The sequence below is a fragment of the Tyto alba genome, unplaced genomic scaffold (assembly GCF_018691265.1).
Source record: "Tyto alba isolate M040663 unplaced genomic scaffold, T.alba_DEE_v4.0 Super-Scaffold_42, whole genome shotgun sequence".
Taxonomy (NCBI): Eukaryota; Metazoa; Chordata; class Aves; order Strigiformes; family Tytonidae; genus Tyto; species Tyto alba.
The window spans coordinates 27,212,559-27,228,577 of record NW_024881318.1 but is presented as its reverse complement, the minus strand read 5'-3'; the positions used below and the strand labels follow the sequence as shown (position 1 = coordinate 27,228,577).

Genomic DNA, 16,019 nt, shown 5'->3' with positions numbered 1-16,019 from the left:
TTATTGTACATGCTGTCAAATCAATCTAACACTGAGAGATCAGGTAGTCTAAACTACACTTCAGGTTCTGATGTTGTAAACAGTCAGCTTCACTAAGGTTAATACTACAGCTTCCTTCAAGTAGCATACAATTCAAGAGGTGTGTTTGATAGGCAAGCTTGGTCCCAGAATCATTGTAATTACACTCTCAACTTGCTTCTTTCTAAAAAGGTTACTCTTTTATTGACAGCTATGCAGACATAAGCTTAATAAGGAAAAAAAAAATAAAACCCAACCTTTTCATGTTTCCATGGGACCATTTTCCCAACTTTCAGCTACCTATCAGATAAATGCCTCTAAAATAGCCTCCATGTATTTTTGATTTCCTTTCAGTAGAAATATTTTCATTGAGCTGATTTGCATTATCATACTGCCAGTTTTTCAGTCTCTGGCTGTGAATAAGCTCTAAGCAAAACGATGCATTTGGCACAAAGCAAGGTTGATTTAGTGTGTTGGCATTAATTACCCATTTTGATTAACAGTCTTTCAAGTGCTTCATGCTTTAGTGTTAAAAACTATGTGCATGTTTAATCCAGCAAGAAGGGTAGCTGATTTTGTAGAAATTTATCCAAATACACGTCTCATTACAAATACGACAGTATTTGCTGTAAGTATGAAAATATTAAAAAGGTGAGAGTGACAGGGAAACAAGAAAATATAGTTGTGTCCGATAGCAAAAATATTAGCATGTACTGCTACATCTTCTCAGCTTCAAAAAACCCTCCTTTATGTAGCTGTATAGTGTATTCCTTTTAAAATACATAATCAGGTTTGGAAAACTCTGTAAGTTTGAATTTCACACAAGCTTCTGTTCTAACATAATAGTTAAAGCCAGGCCATGGGCACCTTGCTGGCCAGGTCAACTGCTGCATGGTTGTATTATCCTGAAAGGTAGACTCACCTCTTGCATACTATGGACACCCCAATTCTTTTTTTATTCCCAGTTTACATCATATATAAACACTGCATGTTTCCAGTGCCTCACTGTAGCAAAATACATATTAATGTGATTAAATTAAAAAAAAAAAAAAAAAAAAAAAGAGTTAAAAAGAGTAGTCTCAATAGCTTTAATCTCCCTTAATTGAACCACAAGAGTACTAGAAGAGAATAATAAAGGTGACAGCTCAGAATGTACTGTAGATCATTATGGAGGTATTGCAGAGGACATCATGACTGCTCCTGTTCAGTTTTCCAGCAAGGATGAAACTCTGAAAACACTGAAGAGAGCAAAAAAAATCCCAGCAACTTCAACAGAAGTTGTGTTTGGCTTACATACATTAGAGCATATGTTTAAATGTCTCTGATCACTACAGTAGACCTCCATAAACTACTTTCTTTAAAATACTGCATGTAATTCATACCAATAGTGTTAATTATGGCAATTAAGGTCAGAGAAATTTTGTAAACAAAATCTGTATTGGTTATAAGTTTTAATTATATCTATCATTCCTCAGTTGGGAGTAACTTAATTTACAGAGCTACTACCTCAAATTACATTTCCTCTATTTTTTCTACTGAAAATTAGTGATAGCAGAAAGAGCAAAGGAGGATTGAGATTATTTATATCACATGAATGAGTAGAATGCTTCACACTTGGAAGATTTAAATTCACACTTTCTAATCCTATACATTTCATTCCAGATATAAATTCTGTCATCTTTATACAGCAGACACCACAGTACAGTATCTAGGCAGACAAAAAAGAGATTCCAATAGATTACATCCCTTGGGCATGTCTTAGGCATATATTTAACTACAGCCAGTAAGAAAACTGGCTGTTGTACTTGAAGAGCTAGCAATTCACATTTCAGCCTACTGCATGCAAGTCTCTGCTAGCACATGAGCTGGACAGATTGAATATTCAGTTGTTAGCTCCTTCTCTTCTCCACCAAAATATCTTACATCCACCAAAACCAGTACCTCTCTTTATCAGTGTCTGTTACCAGAGGAAGACCCCTTTTACAGTACACCACAACATATTCAGGACTCCAGGGCTAGATATTCACATCCTATCCTTGGGTTCTCTGTTTCTCTCTTCATTGACCTCTATACCTCTGTTAACCCACTTAGACCTCCAGGGTCCAAGTCAGAAAATTCAGAGCATTGCTCTAGCTCATAGAAATAGCAGGAACTGCACCATCAGGCTGGGCTTGTTTGATGTGATGAGTGAGAATGGCAAGGCAGGGTTTAGAAAGATGCTAGACTTTAAGAGAGGTACAACTGGATTTGCTGTTAAAACAAATGCTGCAAGAATCTCCAGAACTATTTTACTATTACAGAAAACACATGTTCTGTGGAACATGCCATTATGTTAAAAAGCCTGTTGCATTGTAGAATAGGTACAGCATAACAGATTCCATGCAATACAGTAATGAATTGCTACTTTCTTCTGCCCTGAAGTATGTGAAACTAAAATAAGTTCTCCAGACATGTGAATCGTATTCCCTCAGTCATTCTGAGCAAGCATCTCAAACTCTACATGTGATTTAGAGATAATGATCTTAATTACCAATGCCTAAGTCAGACACTCAGCCATCAGAACCATACCCAGAAAAGCATACAATACTGCATGCAAGAAGCATCAGACACCTTAGAATGACCATCCTGAGGTGCCCACATGCTGACTTAAAAAGCTCAACAGGTGGATCAGAAATCCACAGAGGTGGACAGGGGCAGAAAAAAAATTAAAGAAAAAAACCCAAACAACTCTGAGTGGGCAAATCTTTGAATAGGCAGACCAGTCAGTCTGAAGGGATATTTAACTTCATCTAAGTGAAAGAAAGGTTCCTTGTGAGAACCTTGTCCAGTTACTTAGCTCTACATTTTATGCTGTGATCTACTTTTCAATTAGCATAACCAGAGAAAAAAACCCTCCAAAATAGTTTAAATAGATGTCATCCGTACTTACTTTGGCAATATTTTTAACTGGTTTTCTCTAAGTTCCAATATCTGGAGTTTAGTTAATCTGTAACAGAAAGGCACAACAAATTATCACAATATACTGTATGCCAAAGCCAATCTCTGAACTTATTTATATTGCTGATTTTCAAAAAGAGATCTACACATTCAAAATATTTTTCCTGTAAGAATACACATCTTTTGTTAAAAAATCTGCATGATATTTTAAATTATTTATTGGGATTTGGTTTTGGTAAAGCAGCAAACAAACTAGATCTTGCCTGCTTTTCCTGCACCTGTTTGAACACATTCACTTTATTTCACCCCAAAGATTTTAAAGCACTTCATTGGATTCATTATGGGTACATGTTACATGTTACCATCATATACAGAAGGAAGCAACAGAAGACAGGTAAGATCAGTCTGCACAAGTTAAAATGCTGGATTTCTTACACTGGCAATGTATCAAACCATTTCATCTAAAAAGCCTCAGAGGAATACCTGTGGTCTTCCACACGGTAAAAACAACCTTTAAATTAATCTTGGATTTCCTTCTATATTCTTTCTAGTCAGCTGCTTAATCCATTTTGATATTTCTGTTAGAAGGCAGTTTGACCTTTCTTTCAGTAAATCCTTGGTCGCAAAACAAGTAACATATAAATTCCAAACTCAACTACTAGGCCAAGATAAATTCAAAGCAGTCTTGACATTCAAGCAATGTACCATCCCCAGCAGAATTTTTTTGCATCAGAACAGCAGTGACAAGACTGTTTCTTTGTCAAATGGAATGCAGAAACTGAGTTTTGTTTAAATACAGACAGGGTTGTAAAGACAACAGTTCTACGTGTGACCCACTAAAAGTCCTCATACAACACAAAATAAGGCATTAAGCTTCCTGACTCAAAAAGGAGCTTAGTGAACAAACCAGTCTTTCCTGAAGGTTCTTAACTGAGTGTGTTGTAAGGACAGAGACAAAAACTTTGATTTTAATTAAGTAATAAGAACTATACTTACAGCAAAAATAGAACTCTGAAAGCAGTATTTATTTTTGCTCTAGACATTTGTTCATTTTTGGATGCATTTGAGAGTAGCAATCTGTCACGCCTACAAATGACCTGGTAAACAGTCACCTTGAAACAGAGTAGAGATCAACACAGCCCAGCACTGCAAGCAGTACTTGTCATCTGGTAGCAACTGCTGGAGGGGAACTTCTTCCCCCCAACTCCTCAAAGAAAAACTAACACTCCAACAGTGCTGCAAGAATACCCTAATAAAAATCCAGTTTGTGGTAATATCACTGCTGTCAATCTAGAACACAGCTGGAAAGGACTTTCTTCCTAGCCTGCTTACCCTACCTGAATCCTAAGATACCAGTCTGTGACAAAATAGAACTTGTTTGTTTAAGCACCCTTAGATTTGAATGGTCATTTTGGACTTGGACTTCTGAACTGAAGAGCAATCAAACACTGCATTAGGCTCCAGTTGGTGTTTTGCTTTGATGACAGGGAAAATAGCAATACAGTTTTTAGTTTTTCTTCACAACATGTACATGCAGTTAAATTTCTCAGTTGACTGCAGTACAAGCAAATCTCCATTCATATGCTAAGCTACATACATTCACACCTACACTGTTTTTGCTTTAGCTAGAACTACCTGTACTACACTTCTAATAAGTTAATTCTGTGAACTTAAAGGCTGCCTTTGGTGATAGAAGGGTTCACAGCTTTGTCACCTTGTTTCATGTTCTATTCTTTCTTCAGCTAACCCTAAGAAACTGAAAAAACAAATATCAAATTTCTTATGTGCAGAGTTACACAGAGGCTACCAGGAAAACAATTTCAACCTCTTCTGAGACATACAGGCTGCGTCTAAAGTAGTAATCTTCTTGCAGTAATTGATAAGAAATAGTGGAATGGAGCAGTTGTCACTTCTTCCATAATGACTAAACGGGTTAATTCAAGTTTAATATAATGATAAACATCAAATACTCAGCCTAGCTGCTCTTTAAATTGCTGCCGTAAACACCCATGCTAAGCACCTGAACTGCTATAATGGAACTGAAAAAACAGGGTTTAATTTGCAAAAGAAATACAGAGAACCAGTCCACTTACACTAAAGGAAAAATAGAAGTCAAAGATGCAGAATATGTATTTCCAGTGCCATTCTATCAAAGATTTGTCATACTCATACAGAAATATTTAATTTCTCCACATGAAAAATCCCATAAGCGCAGAAATATTTACCCATTACCTAAACACAAAGCTCTAACATAGAATTATTCAACCCTAAGTATACCTGGTATAACACACTCAAAATTTTTGTTGGATTATCATTATTTAATGTAACCAGCTTAGCCTTCTTTTAAAACGTAGCTCAACTTTTACATAAAACAAAATCTCGATGTGAACACCTTGCCAGGATAAGAACAATATTCTTCCTAAATCTTATTTCTTTAACTGCACAGTCTGTAAAAAAGCAGGCATACTTAGAAACTTGCTGTGCAACAGCAGTCATTCCTTGGAAAGCTAAAAATACTTAATAGAGAGATGCTCTTTATTTTTCACCTCCTTTGCAGTTTTGCTAATGAAGAATATTTTTTTTTAATTGTAACTAAAATATAAAGGCAAGAGGACTGAAATATATGTATCCTATAGCCAGTTGTATTTGCAAAAGTTTTAGCAAAATTGCACATATGTAACTAAATTAAGTCCCCAAATTTATTATCACTGTACATTTTATGTAAAAAAATTATCCCAAAGCAGATACTACTAAAACCATCTACTACTACAAATAGTACTGAAAAACTATTCAGAAACAAGATTCAGAGTAAATTCCTTGAAACATCACAATAAAAAGTCTCTGTAAGGAATACCCCATTATAGACAACTTTCTCAGAGTTTTTAAAATGACACCGAAGATAAATTCCTTACTTATCTTAACCACCCACCATTAAATAATGTTTCCCTTTTAAAGCCCTCTCACAAAATTAGCATGCAGTGAGCTTCAAGTTTATAATGCTTTTCTAATATATTTGTATATTCAAGTATAAATATACATGGTGTATTTAGATACAACTGATAAGGACTTCTTAGGTAAGCACAACCAATTCTCAGACTTCTGTACGCTGGCATAAAGGATAACCCTGGAATCCGTGACAAATTAGAATTTGGGAGTAGTGATAAAAAAAACACTTTATCACCTCAGAATTCCAAAGGAACTGTCACATTTCATCAAAAGTCTGGTGATTTTTAGAAAGTCTAACAGGCTGGACCAGTATAACATCACTGAAGGACAGCAAGTATGTAATGCTCATAAAGAAGGGGGAAAAAGATCAGATAATCTTGACCTCAATAGTATGCAAAGCTTTATTCTTGCCTTCAAAATTTGTGCCAAAGCATGGAGGTAAATGTAATAAAATGCTGCATGGATATAATAAAAGTATTTTGCTTTACACAAAGTTTTCCTTTCTAAGCATTAGGCAGAATGTTACTGACAGAAGTGATCAAAGGCCCATTTTGGGACTATCCTGTTCAGTATTTTTTAAATAGCAATCTTGAAGGATAGGAAAAATGTTTAAGTTGGCTGATGCCACAAAAGACAGTCACAGACAATACAGTGAATTATTAGGACACTGTAGGGAAAAAGCCTGTACGACCTTAAGGACTGAAAGAAAATAGAAAAGGAACAAGATGCCATAGCACCAAGTCAAGTACTCATTATTTCCGTGTAGAGTCAGCCATTTCTAACTGAGCTGTCCAATGCATTAGTTGACCATGTGGGAAACAACACTAGGCAGCTGCAAAAAGGGCTAGTGGAATAGTAGAGCACAACCACAGACATTTTTAAGAGAAACAGGGAGATAATCATGACACTGTACAAGCCATGAAGAAATCTCAATTTTAATTCTAAATATAGCTATATATGTCATCATCCTCTGTCAAAAAGAGGATTAATTCAAACTGAAACTCAATCCAAGAGATATTAATGCAATCAGACACAAAGGAAAACCTGTCATACCAGAAGGAAACAAAGTTTTGTTTAGTCTAACATAATGAGAGGGATATAAGAACACTGTAAAAAATGTATGTGATGGAATGGGGGACGACACTCAAAAGATGACAGCAATTAAACTGTGGAACAAATGAATATGAACAGTCAAAGAAAAACTGATGTGGGAACCCAGGTTTCTAACTTGAACTGCTGGAACAGAAGCCCTGATACATGGATCATAAAAACCCTGCTAGCCTTAGTATGGCACTGGCTTAGTTTTTAAGAGATGTTATTGCCTACAGTTGCCTGTAAGAGCAGGTAACAGAAATCAGTTACTTCATATGTACCCATATAATGAAAAGTAATAGCTATAAGGCCATATACAAAACAATCAATTAACCAAATTGGAACAAGCTGAAGATTTGTCCTTTATGGGAATAACCAACAATGCTCTAAAAATCCGAAAGGCTTCTACCAGAGGCTTTTTGCTTGTTTTTTAAAAAAGTATTCCATATGCTGAAGTACAAGTTAAAAGACCACTTGTGCCGGGCTGGGCGAGCCGAGGACTCAGGCCAAGGAAGAAGAACGTAGCCGACTCAGTATGAGTGATAAAGTGTGCTTCCGTTTATTGATTTTCATTACAGCCTTTTATAATCTTTCTACTAATTATGCCTACTAGTCACTAGCTGATTGGCTTAAGCTCTAAGGGTCGTATTCTCACGGTCCACCTACTTGCAGTTAGCTTACAGCACAAGCTTCTCATAACACTAAGTTTCTCATGCTACTATTTCTAATGCCTCTTGACTTGTTTTCGATACACAACAGTACCGTAACACAACGTTTCTCAGACCACCGTTATCATAACACTGGGTTTCTCAGACCACTATTCCTAATTCCCCTTAACCTGTTTTCGACACACCACGGTACACAGGCCGAAGCATCCTTGACATTCCTCAGGTATCAGCAGCTGCAAGCAGCTGCAGGCAAACTCTAGTGGGGCCCAGCATCAGCAGCTAGAGCAGGCTCTGATCATACAATTGCTCGGTGGGCTCAGGACCCTTGTCTCTGAGCCATTCTCCAACAATTCCCCCTTTTTCTTTTTGTATGAGCAGAGCCTGCGCCAACGTTCATTCAAAGATTTTCTTAATACATGACAAGGCACAACTTAGGCATGCAGGCTTACAATCTATTGGCTAAAGGCACAGGACCCTTGTCTCTGAGCCATTCTCCAACAATTCCCCCTTTTTCTTTTTGTAGGAGCAGAACCTGCCCTAACGTTCGTTCAAAGGTTTTTTTTTAATACATGAGAAGGCACAACTTAAGCATGCAGGCTTACAATCTATTGGCTAAAGGCACTTATCACGCACCCAGAAGTGCTGTGATAGGTCTGCATCGTTAGCACGCGTGAACAAACTAAATCTACTGTGCAGTTAGTGTATCCAGGCATTCGAACAGGGCGTGAACAAACTAAATCTACTTTGTGGTTAGTGCATCCAGGCATTCAAAACAGGGAGGAAGCACTAGATTGACTTCCTCCTTGTCTCTGAGCCATTCTCCAACACACTTGCACTAGCAAGTGTTTATATAATAGTTGTAAAGTTGTAGGGTGGCAGACCAGTCTGATCACTTACAGAAGTACTCAATGTCAAAGGCATCTGAACCTTATTTGAAATGAGATTTTACCAATTCATCTTTTTCTAATTTATGTGATCTAAATATTACCTTCCTATAGAATACCATTTATTCTGTGCAATACCATGATTAGCAGGTAAGCTTATATGAAAGCTTTGAATTCATTTAAAAACAATGGGCAAGAAAAGTCTTAATTTCAGTTTCATTCTCCTAGCTACAAGCTAAGATGATGCAAAACGTTATTTTAAAAACCAAGGGTGAATTCTTCATAGCTAATAAGAGAAACGCTACACTGGAGAACTGACTTTCAAGTTGCCTTCATTAACTGATTTATTCTTAAGCTGTTAGTAATTAATGACTTCACCATTTCCCCAACCATTAAGCATTATAGAAACAGACAGTGATGAAGAAAAAAATTATAATGAGGCTTTTTAAAACTACATGTAAGATTAACTACTTTTAAGACCAACTGTGCAAAATTGAAGTCTTCCATTTCATCTGTAGTGCCTGTTTTTCAGTAAGAAAATCTTTCCATTTGGCTAGACTATTAAATAATAGAAGAAAAAAAAAAATGTATTGGCAATCAGTAAAACACCAACAAGTAAAGACTATGCTTCTTCTAGATATTTCTTCTTTGACCTTAATAAGGGCTTTTAAAACACAAAACTTGTGTACTAGAAAAAAACATGGTAATTAATGCTCCTGCATCATAAGAAGCTTTTTTGTTAGCTGAGTGTGTGACAGATCTGGTGCTTTTAATCGTTCATTAGGGAATGACTAATAACTGGACAGAGAAAAATATGTCAACAAGTCCAATCACAGATAATTAATAATCTAATGGTCACTAATGGTCTGCATCTGTGCTTATCTTTCACTGTACATCTCCTGATATGCCAAACTTCTGCAGCACTCTATTTGGGGTCTTATAAGCTGTGCTGACCCAGCTATAGCCATACATCCCAAGATAATTGTTTTCACCCAGCAACATGCCTGGTTAACTAATAGCCATATTTCCTGAAAGAAAGGCTTGATGGACATGGGATGGAGTAGGAGAGTGAAAATCTAAGAAGAGAGCATAAGACTGAAGAGAGAAGAAAAAAGCAGAAATGGCTGAATCGGCATGATAACAGGATGAACTATGGTCATCTAGGAGTATTCCTTTCAACGGTATTATCCTTTCACTTTTGTGCCCATGATTTAATCCATTTTGAAGAGATAGGAGTTTAGCATTTGTCTTGCATTTAAACTATTACATGGAACAATTTTGCTCAGTCATCATGCCATAAATATGCTGTCTTTCAGAAAGATTCCTGACAACAATGCACTTGAGAATTACAGATATGCATGAAGAAGCGAGTGCATCCTGGAGAGGACACGTGGAATTACAGATGTCATTACTTGCTTCATCCAATTACTAAATGATAAATAACCCATAATTCAGAAATACTAGTCACATATACTTAACAGACTTGTGTTGTAAAAGAAGCAAGTATGTAAATGAGTTATTTCTTAGCTCTTTATAAGCATTCTGTCTGTCCTTTAAAAGCCCAATTAAAAAAACAGTGATAAAAATTCAAGGTTTTTTTCTGTAACTAATATGTGGCATAAATGAATGGGTTGCACACACTTCTTCCCCTCCTCCAGGTCACACTTTGCTTGAGAAGCAGCAGAAACTGCTCTGCATAAATTTGAAAATAAATGTAGATACTATGTTACAAATTCAACTTACCTGCCAAAATTGGCTGGCAAAAACTCAAGAAAAGCATCGTTCAGGTACAGCTGCGTTAGGTTTAACAGTTGGGAAAATCCATCCGGAAGCCTGTATAGCAATAAAATAATTTAGGGCCTTTGTTTCAATTATATTCAGAGCATTAAGTCATATTTTCTTAAACAACAGTACAGTGTTGAAGTCCTACATATTGATAACATTAATATTAAGGTGGTCCCAGAAATTCTACAAATAGAAATTTCTACAAAATTTCTACTAGATAATTTTGAAGCTAATCCTACAGAGAACAAGTCAGTATTTAGGACACTATCTACAGTCAGTAAAAACTACAAACAACAAACACAGTCTTGCTACGTACTTGTGACCTCCTGACACATAATGTGGAAGAGGCATTCATTAGAGACAATAAGACAAATTAAAACCTATGCAACACCTTTTTCCCCCGTAAGAGTTACACACTGCAAAGTTTCTATCTCTGGCAGAGCTACTTCTGGAAAATTAATTTTGTCACTATAGAATGACAGGGAAATCTACTCACACAAGCTAAGTTGAAAAAAAACTGGTACAGGTCTCAGAGTAAAATCAATTATTGGTATTAAGAAGCAAAACTTTGCATATTTCTCTACATTCACAGAGAAGTGATGGACTTGAAAATAAGAAAGTCACATCGTATAATGCAGGATTGCCCACACAGAATATCAACTTGGGCAAAATACTTTAATGACATAACTATACTATATCACAGTGCAACGATGTTAATGAAGATACTTCATAGGTAACTGTGCTCCTTGCCTCCAAGGGTTGGCACATGTCTGAGGCAAAGTTGACACTCAGCAGTGTTTGCAAAAGATATAAAACATTGTCACGGTTTGAGCCTGGTCAGCAGCCAAACACCACGCAGCTGCTCACTCCTCCCTTCTCTTCCGGCAGTGAGAAGGGACAAATGAGCCAGGCTTGGGAATTGAGATAGGACTGGGATGGGGAAAAAAATCACGCTTTATGGTCACGGGCAAAAGGCAGACTCGTTAGGGGAAGAAAAAAAAGAACATAGATTTATTGCAGACACTAACAACAACACATAACAGTTGGACAGTGAGAAGCATTGCCACATCTTGAGAACACCTTCCCCCCACCCCTCCCTTCTTCCCGGGCTCAGCTCTGCTCCCGATATCTCTACCTCCTCCCCCAGTGGCGCAGGGGCAGGGAATGGGGGGTGCAGTCAGTGCTGCCGCTGCTTCCATCTTCAGTGGGGGGAGCTTCTGGAACTTCTCCCCCCTGCTCCATCGTGGTCCCCCTCTCGCAGGAGACAGTCCTCCACAAACTTTCTGTGACATGAGTCCCTCCCACAGGCCGCAGCATTTTCTTATACTGCTCCAGAGTGGGACATCAACCTTCTCCAACTGGATTCCCTCCCACGGGCTGCAGCCCTTCCCAAGCTGCTCCAGCCTGGGACTCCCCCGCATGCTGCAATCCTCCCAGTGCTGAATTACAGCAGTGGGGCTACCTTTTCCCACAAGACCCTGGCCTTCTTCAGGCACAGCACCTTGGTAATCCAGGTGAAAAAACACAGGCCATAAATCAGTGTCTGCTCCATCGCAGATCTTCATGGGTGGTAGGGGGGGGCACTCTGCTGTCTCACCACAGGATACAGGGGGGTCTCTGCTCCGACACACCTCCCCCCTCCTTTCTTCCTCCGTTCCTCCACTGACCTTGGTGTTCACGCAGCTGCCACAACTCCTCCTCACAAATCTGACTCCTCCTCACCACGTCCCTTCTTAAATACGTTATTGCAGAGGCACAGCTGATTGGCTCAGTTTTGGAGCAGAGGTGGAGCTGACTTGGAGATGGAGGAGCTTCGAGAAGTTTCTCACAGGGGCCACCCCTATAGCCTACTCCCCTGATACCAGAAAACCCCACCACTCGCTCAAATCCAGGACAAACATCAAAAAAATTACAAACTTACTTTGAAATTGGATTTACGCTGGCCTCAACAACTGTCAAGAATTTACAGTTTTTTATATTTTCTGGAAACTCCTGTATGCCTACAAGGTACAGAGAGAGGTAGGGAAACAGTCTTAAATTATTAGATGTAAAAAATGATGCACATAAAACCATTAGCCATAAAAAACTTTAATTCATTTAGCAACCAGTGGACTGGTTCTCTGGTATTTAATTTTAGATACAGTTTTCATTAAACAAATACCCCTATGCAATATCAATTCTTTTACTATTCTATTCCTAAAGCATTTTATATTGGAGCTGGGCAGACAGCTCAACAAGGAGCATTACAGAGACACAATACACTAACAATTCCCACGGCTCATTACCAAATACTAAAGTACTTGTACTTTGTAATGTACTTAAGATCATACCCTCAGTCCCAATTTCTTTTATTTACTTTTTTATTTTAAAATGGCATTCATACATGTGGTAGAATTAAGTTTCCAACAGGATCTGTTTGTCAAATGCATGGCTTGTATGACATCCAGGATAAATGGTAAGGCTTCAAATCTTAAAGTATATTTACATCATTCATGGTCCTGAATAGATTTTCCAAAATGTAACACATGCTTGCTGTTAGCTTCAGATTATTTGTAGAGAAGAACAGAAATGCTCTCTTACAGTCCAGCTGCAGAGAGAAAGATAAGGGCAGTGTCTCTTCTCATTCAGATTGGCAGGTGGGACTTGGTTGTGTTTCTCCATGTATCTGTTCTGACAATACTGAATCAGGAACAACATTGCGAACATCAACTGCTAAGTAATGTTTTTACTTACATAAGAAATCACACAATTTCTGATGCTAGTTTAGAGTTAGGTTTACCTGTTTGTGCAGTAACAAGCCTGACCTGGTGTATTAGGACTTAAGAGATGGCAATATCACCTGACAAGAAAAGTAGTCACAATGCACATACTTTCACATTAAGTCAACTGGTGATGCTGAGTGGCAAAGTCACCATGTTGACTTTTCCATAAAATCACCTTAAGTAGAAACACCATTTCTGTCAAAGTAGACTTTTAAGTCTTTCTTGACAGGAACTTGTTTGTCATACTAAATGGTTTAGACTGTTATTTTTGACTTATACCAGGTGTTGTACTCTGTTATTGAGAGGCGAAAGGCAAGAAAACCACACTAAGACACACAGTTAATCCAGGTATTTAAAGACCTCTAAGTATCATGGAGCCTTTTGGAAAACAGCTTGTTGAGCTTGAGAACAATAAAATACAGAAACAGAGGGGACCAGGAGGAATTGAACCATCAACTGTAATACAGTTCAAGGTTTCTGTCCCTTCTGTTTTACTACCATGTGTGTTCATGTAACATGCAAATGAAAATATAGCTTTATACATATGGCCATATGAAGTTTACTGGGGCTGTGAGTGGAGTTGAAGCAAAAGACAGTAAGAGGGGATACTGATTCAATTCACTTTACCACTCTCACAGTTCAAAATGAAAACTAAAAAGATAATCCACATAATGCAATGAAGCTTCATTTCTGGAAAGCAGCAGTGATATTTTCAAATCCAAAGACACGTTTAAAGAAAGATTAGAAAACTACTATAGGAAGACTAGGAAAGTACCTTACCTACTGCTGTCATATAACTTTTGTATTAAGAGAAAGATATTTCCAAGAAATTTAAACATACATAGTCTTAATTCCAGTTGTAGCAAAAAGCCTCTTTCACCAAACAAGAATATCCAAACATACAGAGGTAAAGCATCTAACATGATACAGTATTCTGAGCCATGGCAGATGAACAAAAATAAGCACATTAGAGGCCTGTGTAGATGAATTTATGGATGATCTGTATGAAGTGGTCTTCTATTGTCTAAAAAGTACATCAAGACCTCTGTATTGCTGATGATGTAACTTTACCTTCTTACAATAACTGTCGATATGAACCAGAGTAAACCACTGCTAAGCTCTTCCATGGTGGCACGGTTGTATTTCAGACTCAGTCTGTGCCATTAATTTCACTGTTTGAATCACACTGAGAGATTCTCTAAGCTAAGTTCTTTTGAAAGATGGTCACACTACTGTCCTTGGCTTGCTCCTTGCATGACAGATTGCTCTGGTCTAACATGTTAAACCTCATGTTTTTAATATTAATGTTAGTTTCCACTGCCTGTATCAAGAATTCACTGAAGCACAGAAGACTTAAATCTGTGACAACTACCTAGAAAACAAAACACACAGCACATCTGCTAGAGAGGAGAACACCAATGTAAACTTACTCTCAAAAGAACAGCCAAATAAAATATTAGCTATCCAAATACAGACATGTTAAATCAGCATGCTTTTGTACATAATTGGAGAACTCAACAGTAGTCTCCTGTTTGACTATGCCTTGGGCAAGAGGCAGCAACAGTTTTAACAACAAATTAACAGCAGAAATTCAATTGATATAAGAAAGCTAATAATGAAGGAGCCCATGAATACAATTTTGCTTCTCAGAGCCAGGACTGTTATGGTACACACCATCTTTACCAACCTCACTCAGTACTTCAGTATGGATAAATGGCAGCCATAATTCAAGAGAACAGTAAATTGGGAATGACAGCACGAAATACACCTAATGTTTGTAGCACACGTTGAGAAGATAGAAAAAAAAGTTAGGAGACTGCTCCTCTCTACCATGTGATTGGAAGTTGCATTTACTAACAGGCTATACAACCACCTCCAGACACTCACTTTTCCTCAGCTATATTCCTCCTGCATGATAAAAACACGCAGTTATTGTTGGATTAGTATTCTTTCAGTTCTCCCACCAAGAAAGCAAATTCAAAAAGCAAGTAAGAAGAGTAAGTATGGCAGGGAAACACTGGAAAAAGATATGAGAGAAAGACAAAGGTCTGTAAAAAGCACTTTATAAGAGTATCTGTTCCTTTTTCTCTGCTTTCCCTCTAACCTTAGTATCCGGAATCTTCTTCCCCATTAAGGAAGCTCAGTAAATCTTGAGGGTCTCTGTGACCACATCTTTCTGCACTCCTTTTGTAACAGCATACTAAATTAATCCATTTGATAGCTACCCCCACCCTCCATGAGCATCTGATCAAATAAACACTGCAAACTGAGATCCACATTAATTTCTAAATCCTGTTCTTTTGTTGGGTTCTTTACTGCTTCCTTTATACGCTGATACTCAAAGTTTATAAAAGACAGTGCAACCGATTATTTGGGGGTTATTTAGTCTGTTGCAGCCTTATCTCACTTCCCTTGAAAAGCATCATATGAACAGGTCCTTCATCCTGCTGTATATCCTACTTTACATGATAACAACCATCATCCCCAACTCATTTCAGTGCTGTAGCTGATTTATGGCTCCCTCTTACTGTTTTCCAAAAGAATAGAAACGATCACACTCGTGGACTATGACCATTTGCAGAGCACAAAAGGAGAAAATGCAATTTGCCGGTAATCTTTAATTCTAACCAGATCCAAACTGAATTGAGAGCAAAGTCCTTTTTGTAGTGTAATTTCCCACAGAAGTGAAATTTACATAATAGCTTTTGGTATTTACTTGTCTGTTCCTTCCTCCCTGTTTTCCCAAATTTCAGACACTTCAAAGTCACTGGCCAGTTTCTACCAAAAGCAATGCTAAAAAAAAAAAAAAAAAGAAAGAAAAAAAAAAAAAAAAAAAAAAGGAGGGGACAGGACTGGAAGATTGCTAAGGAAAATCTGGCAACAAGGTAAGGCAGAGGAATCTAAATTTCTTGTCTGGACTAAGCCAA

At 37.7% G+C, this 16,019-nt stretch overlaps 1 protein-coding gene across 6 annotated transcripts in view; it reads right to left on the bottom strand.

Moving 5' to 3' along the window:
* ERBIN (erbb2 interacting protein) overlaps window positions 1–16,019 on the bottom strand; it is a 129,143-nt gene that overhangs the window by 44,357 nt on the left and 68,767 nt on the right. For 5 of the 6 annotated variants that reach the window (XM_042804493.1, XM_033009175.1, XM_033009179.1 and 2 more), the window contains exons 6-8: window positions 12,252–12,330; window positions 10,289–10,378; window positions 2,948–3,004 (exon numbers count right to left, since the gene is read on the bottom strand). In XM_042804493.1, coding sequence (XP_042660427.1) covers window positions 2,948–3,004; window positions 10,289–10,378; window positions 12,252–12,330 — 226 coding nt within the window. The remainder of the gene's footprint in view (window positions 1–2,947; window positions 3,005–10,288; window positions 10,379–12,251; window positions 12,331–16,019) is intronic. The other variant, XM_033009178.1, reaches the window with a different exon arrangement.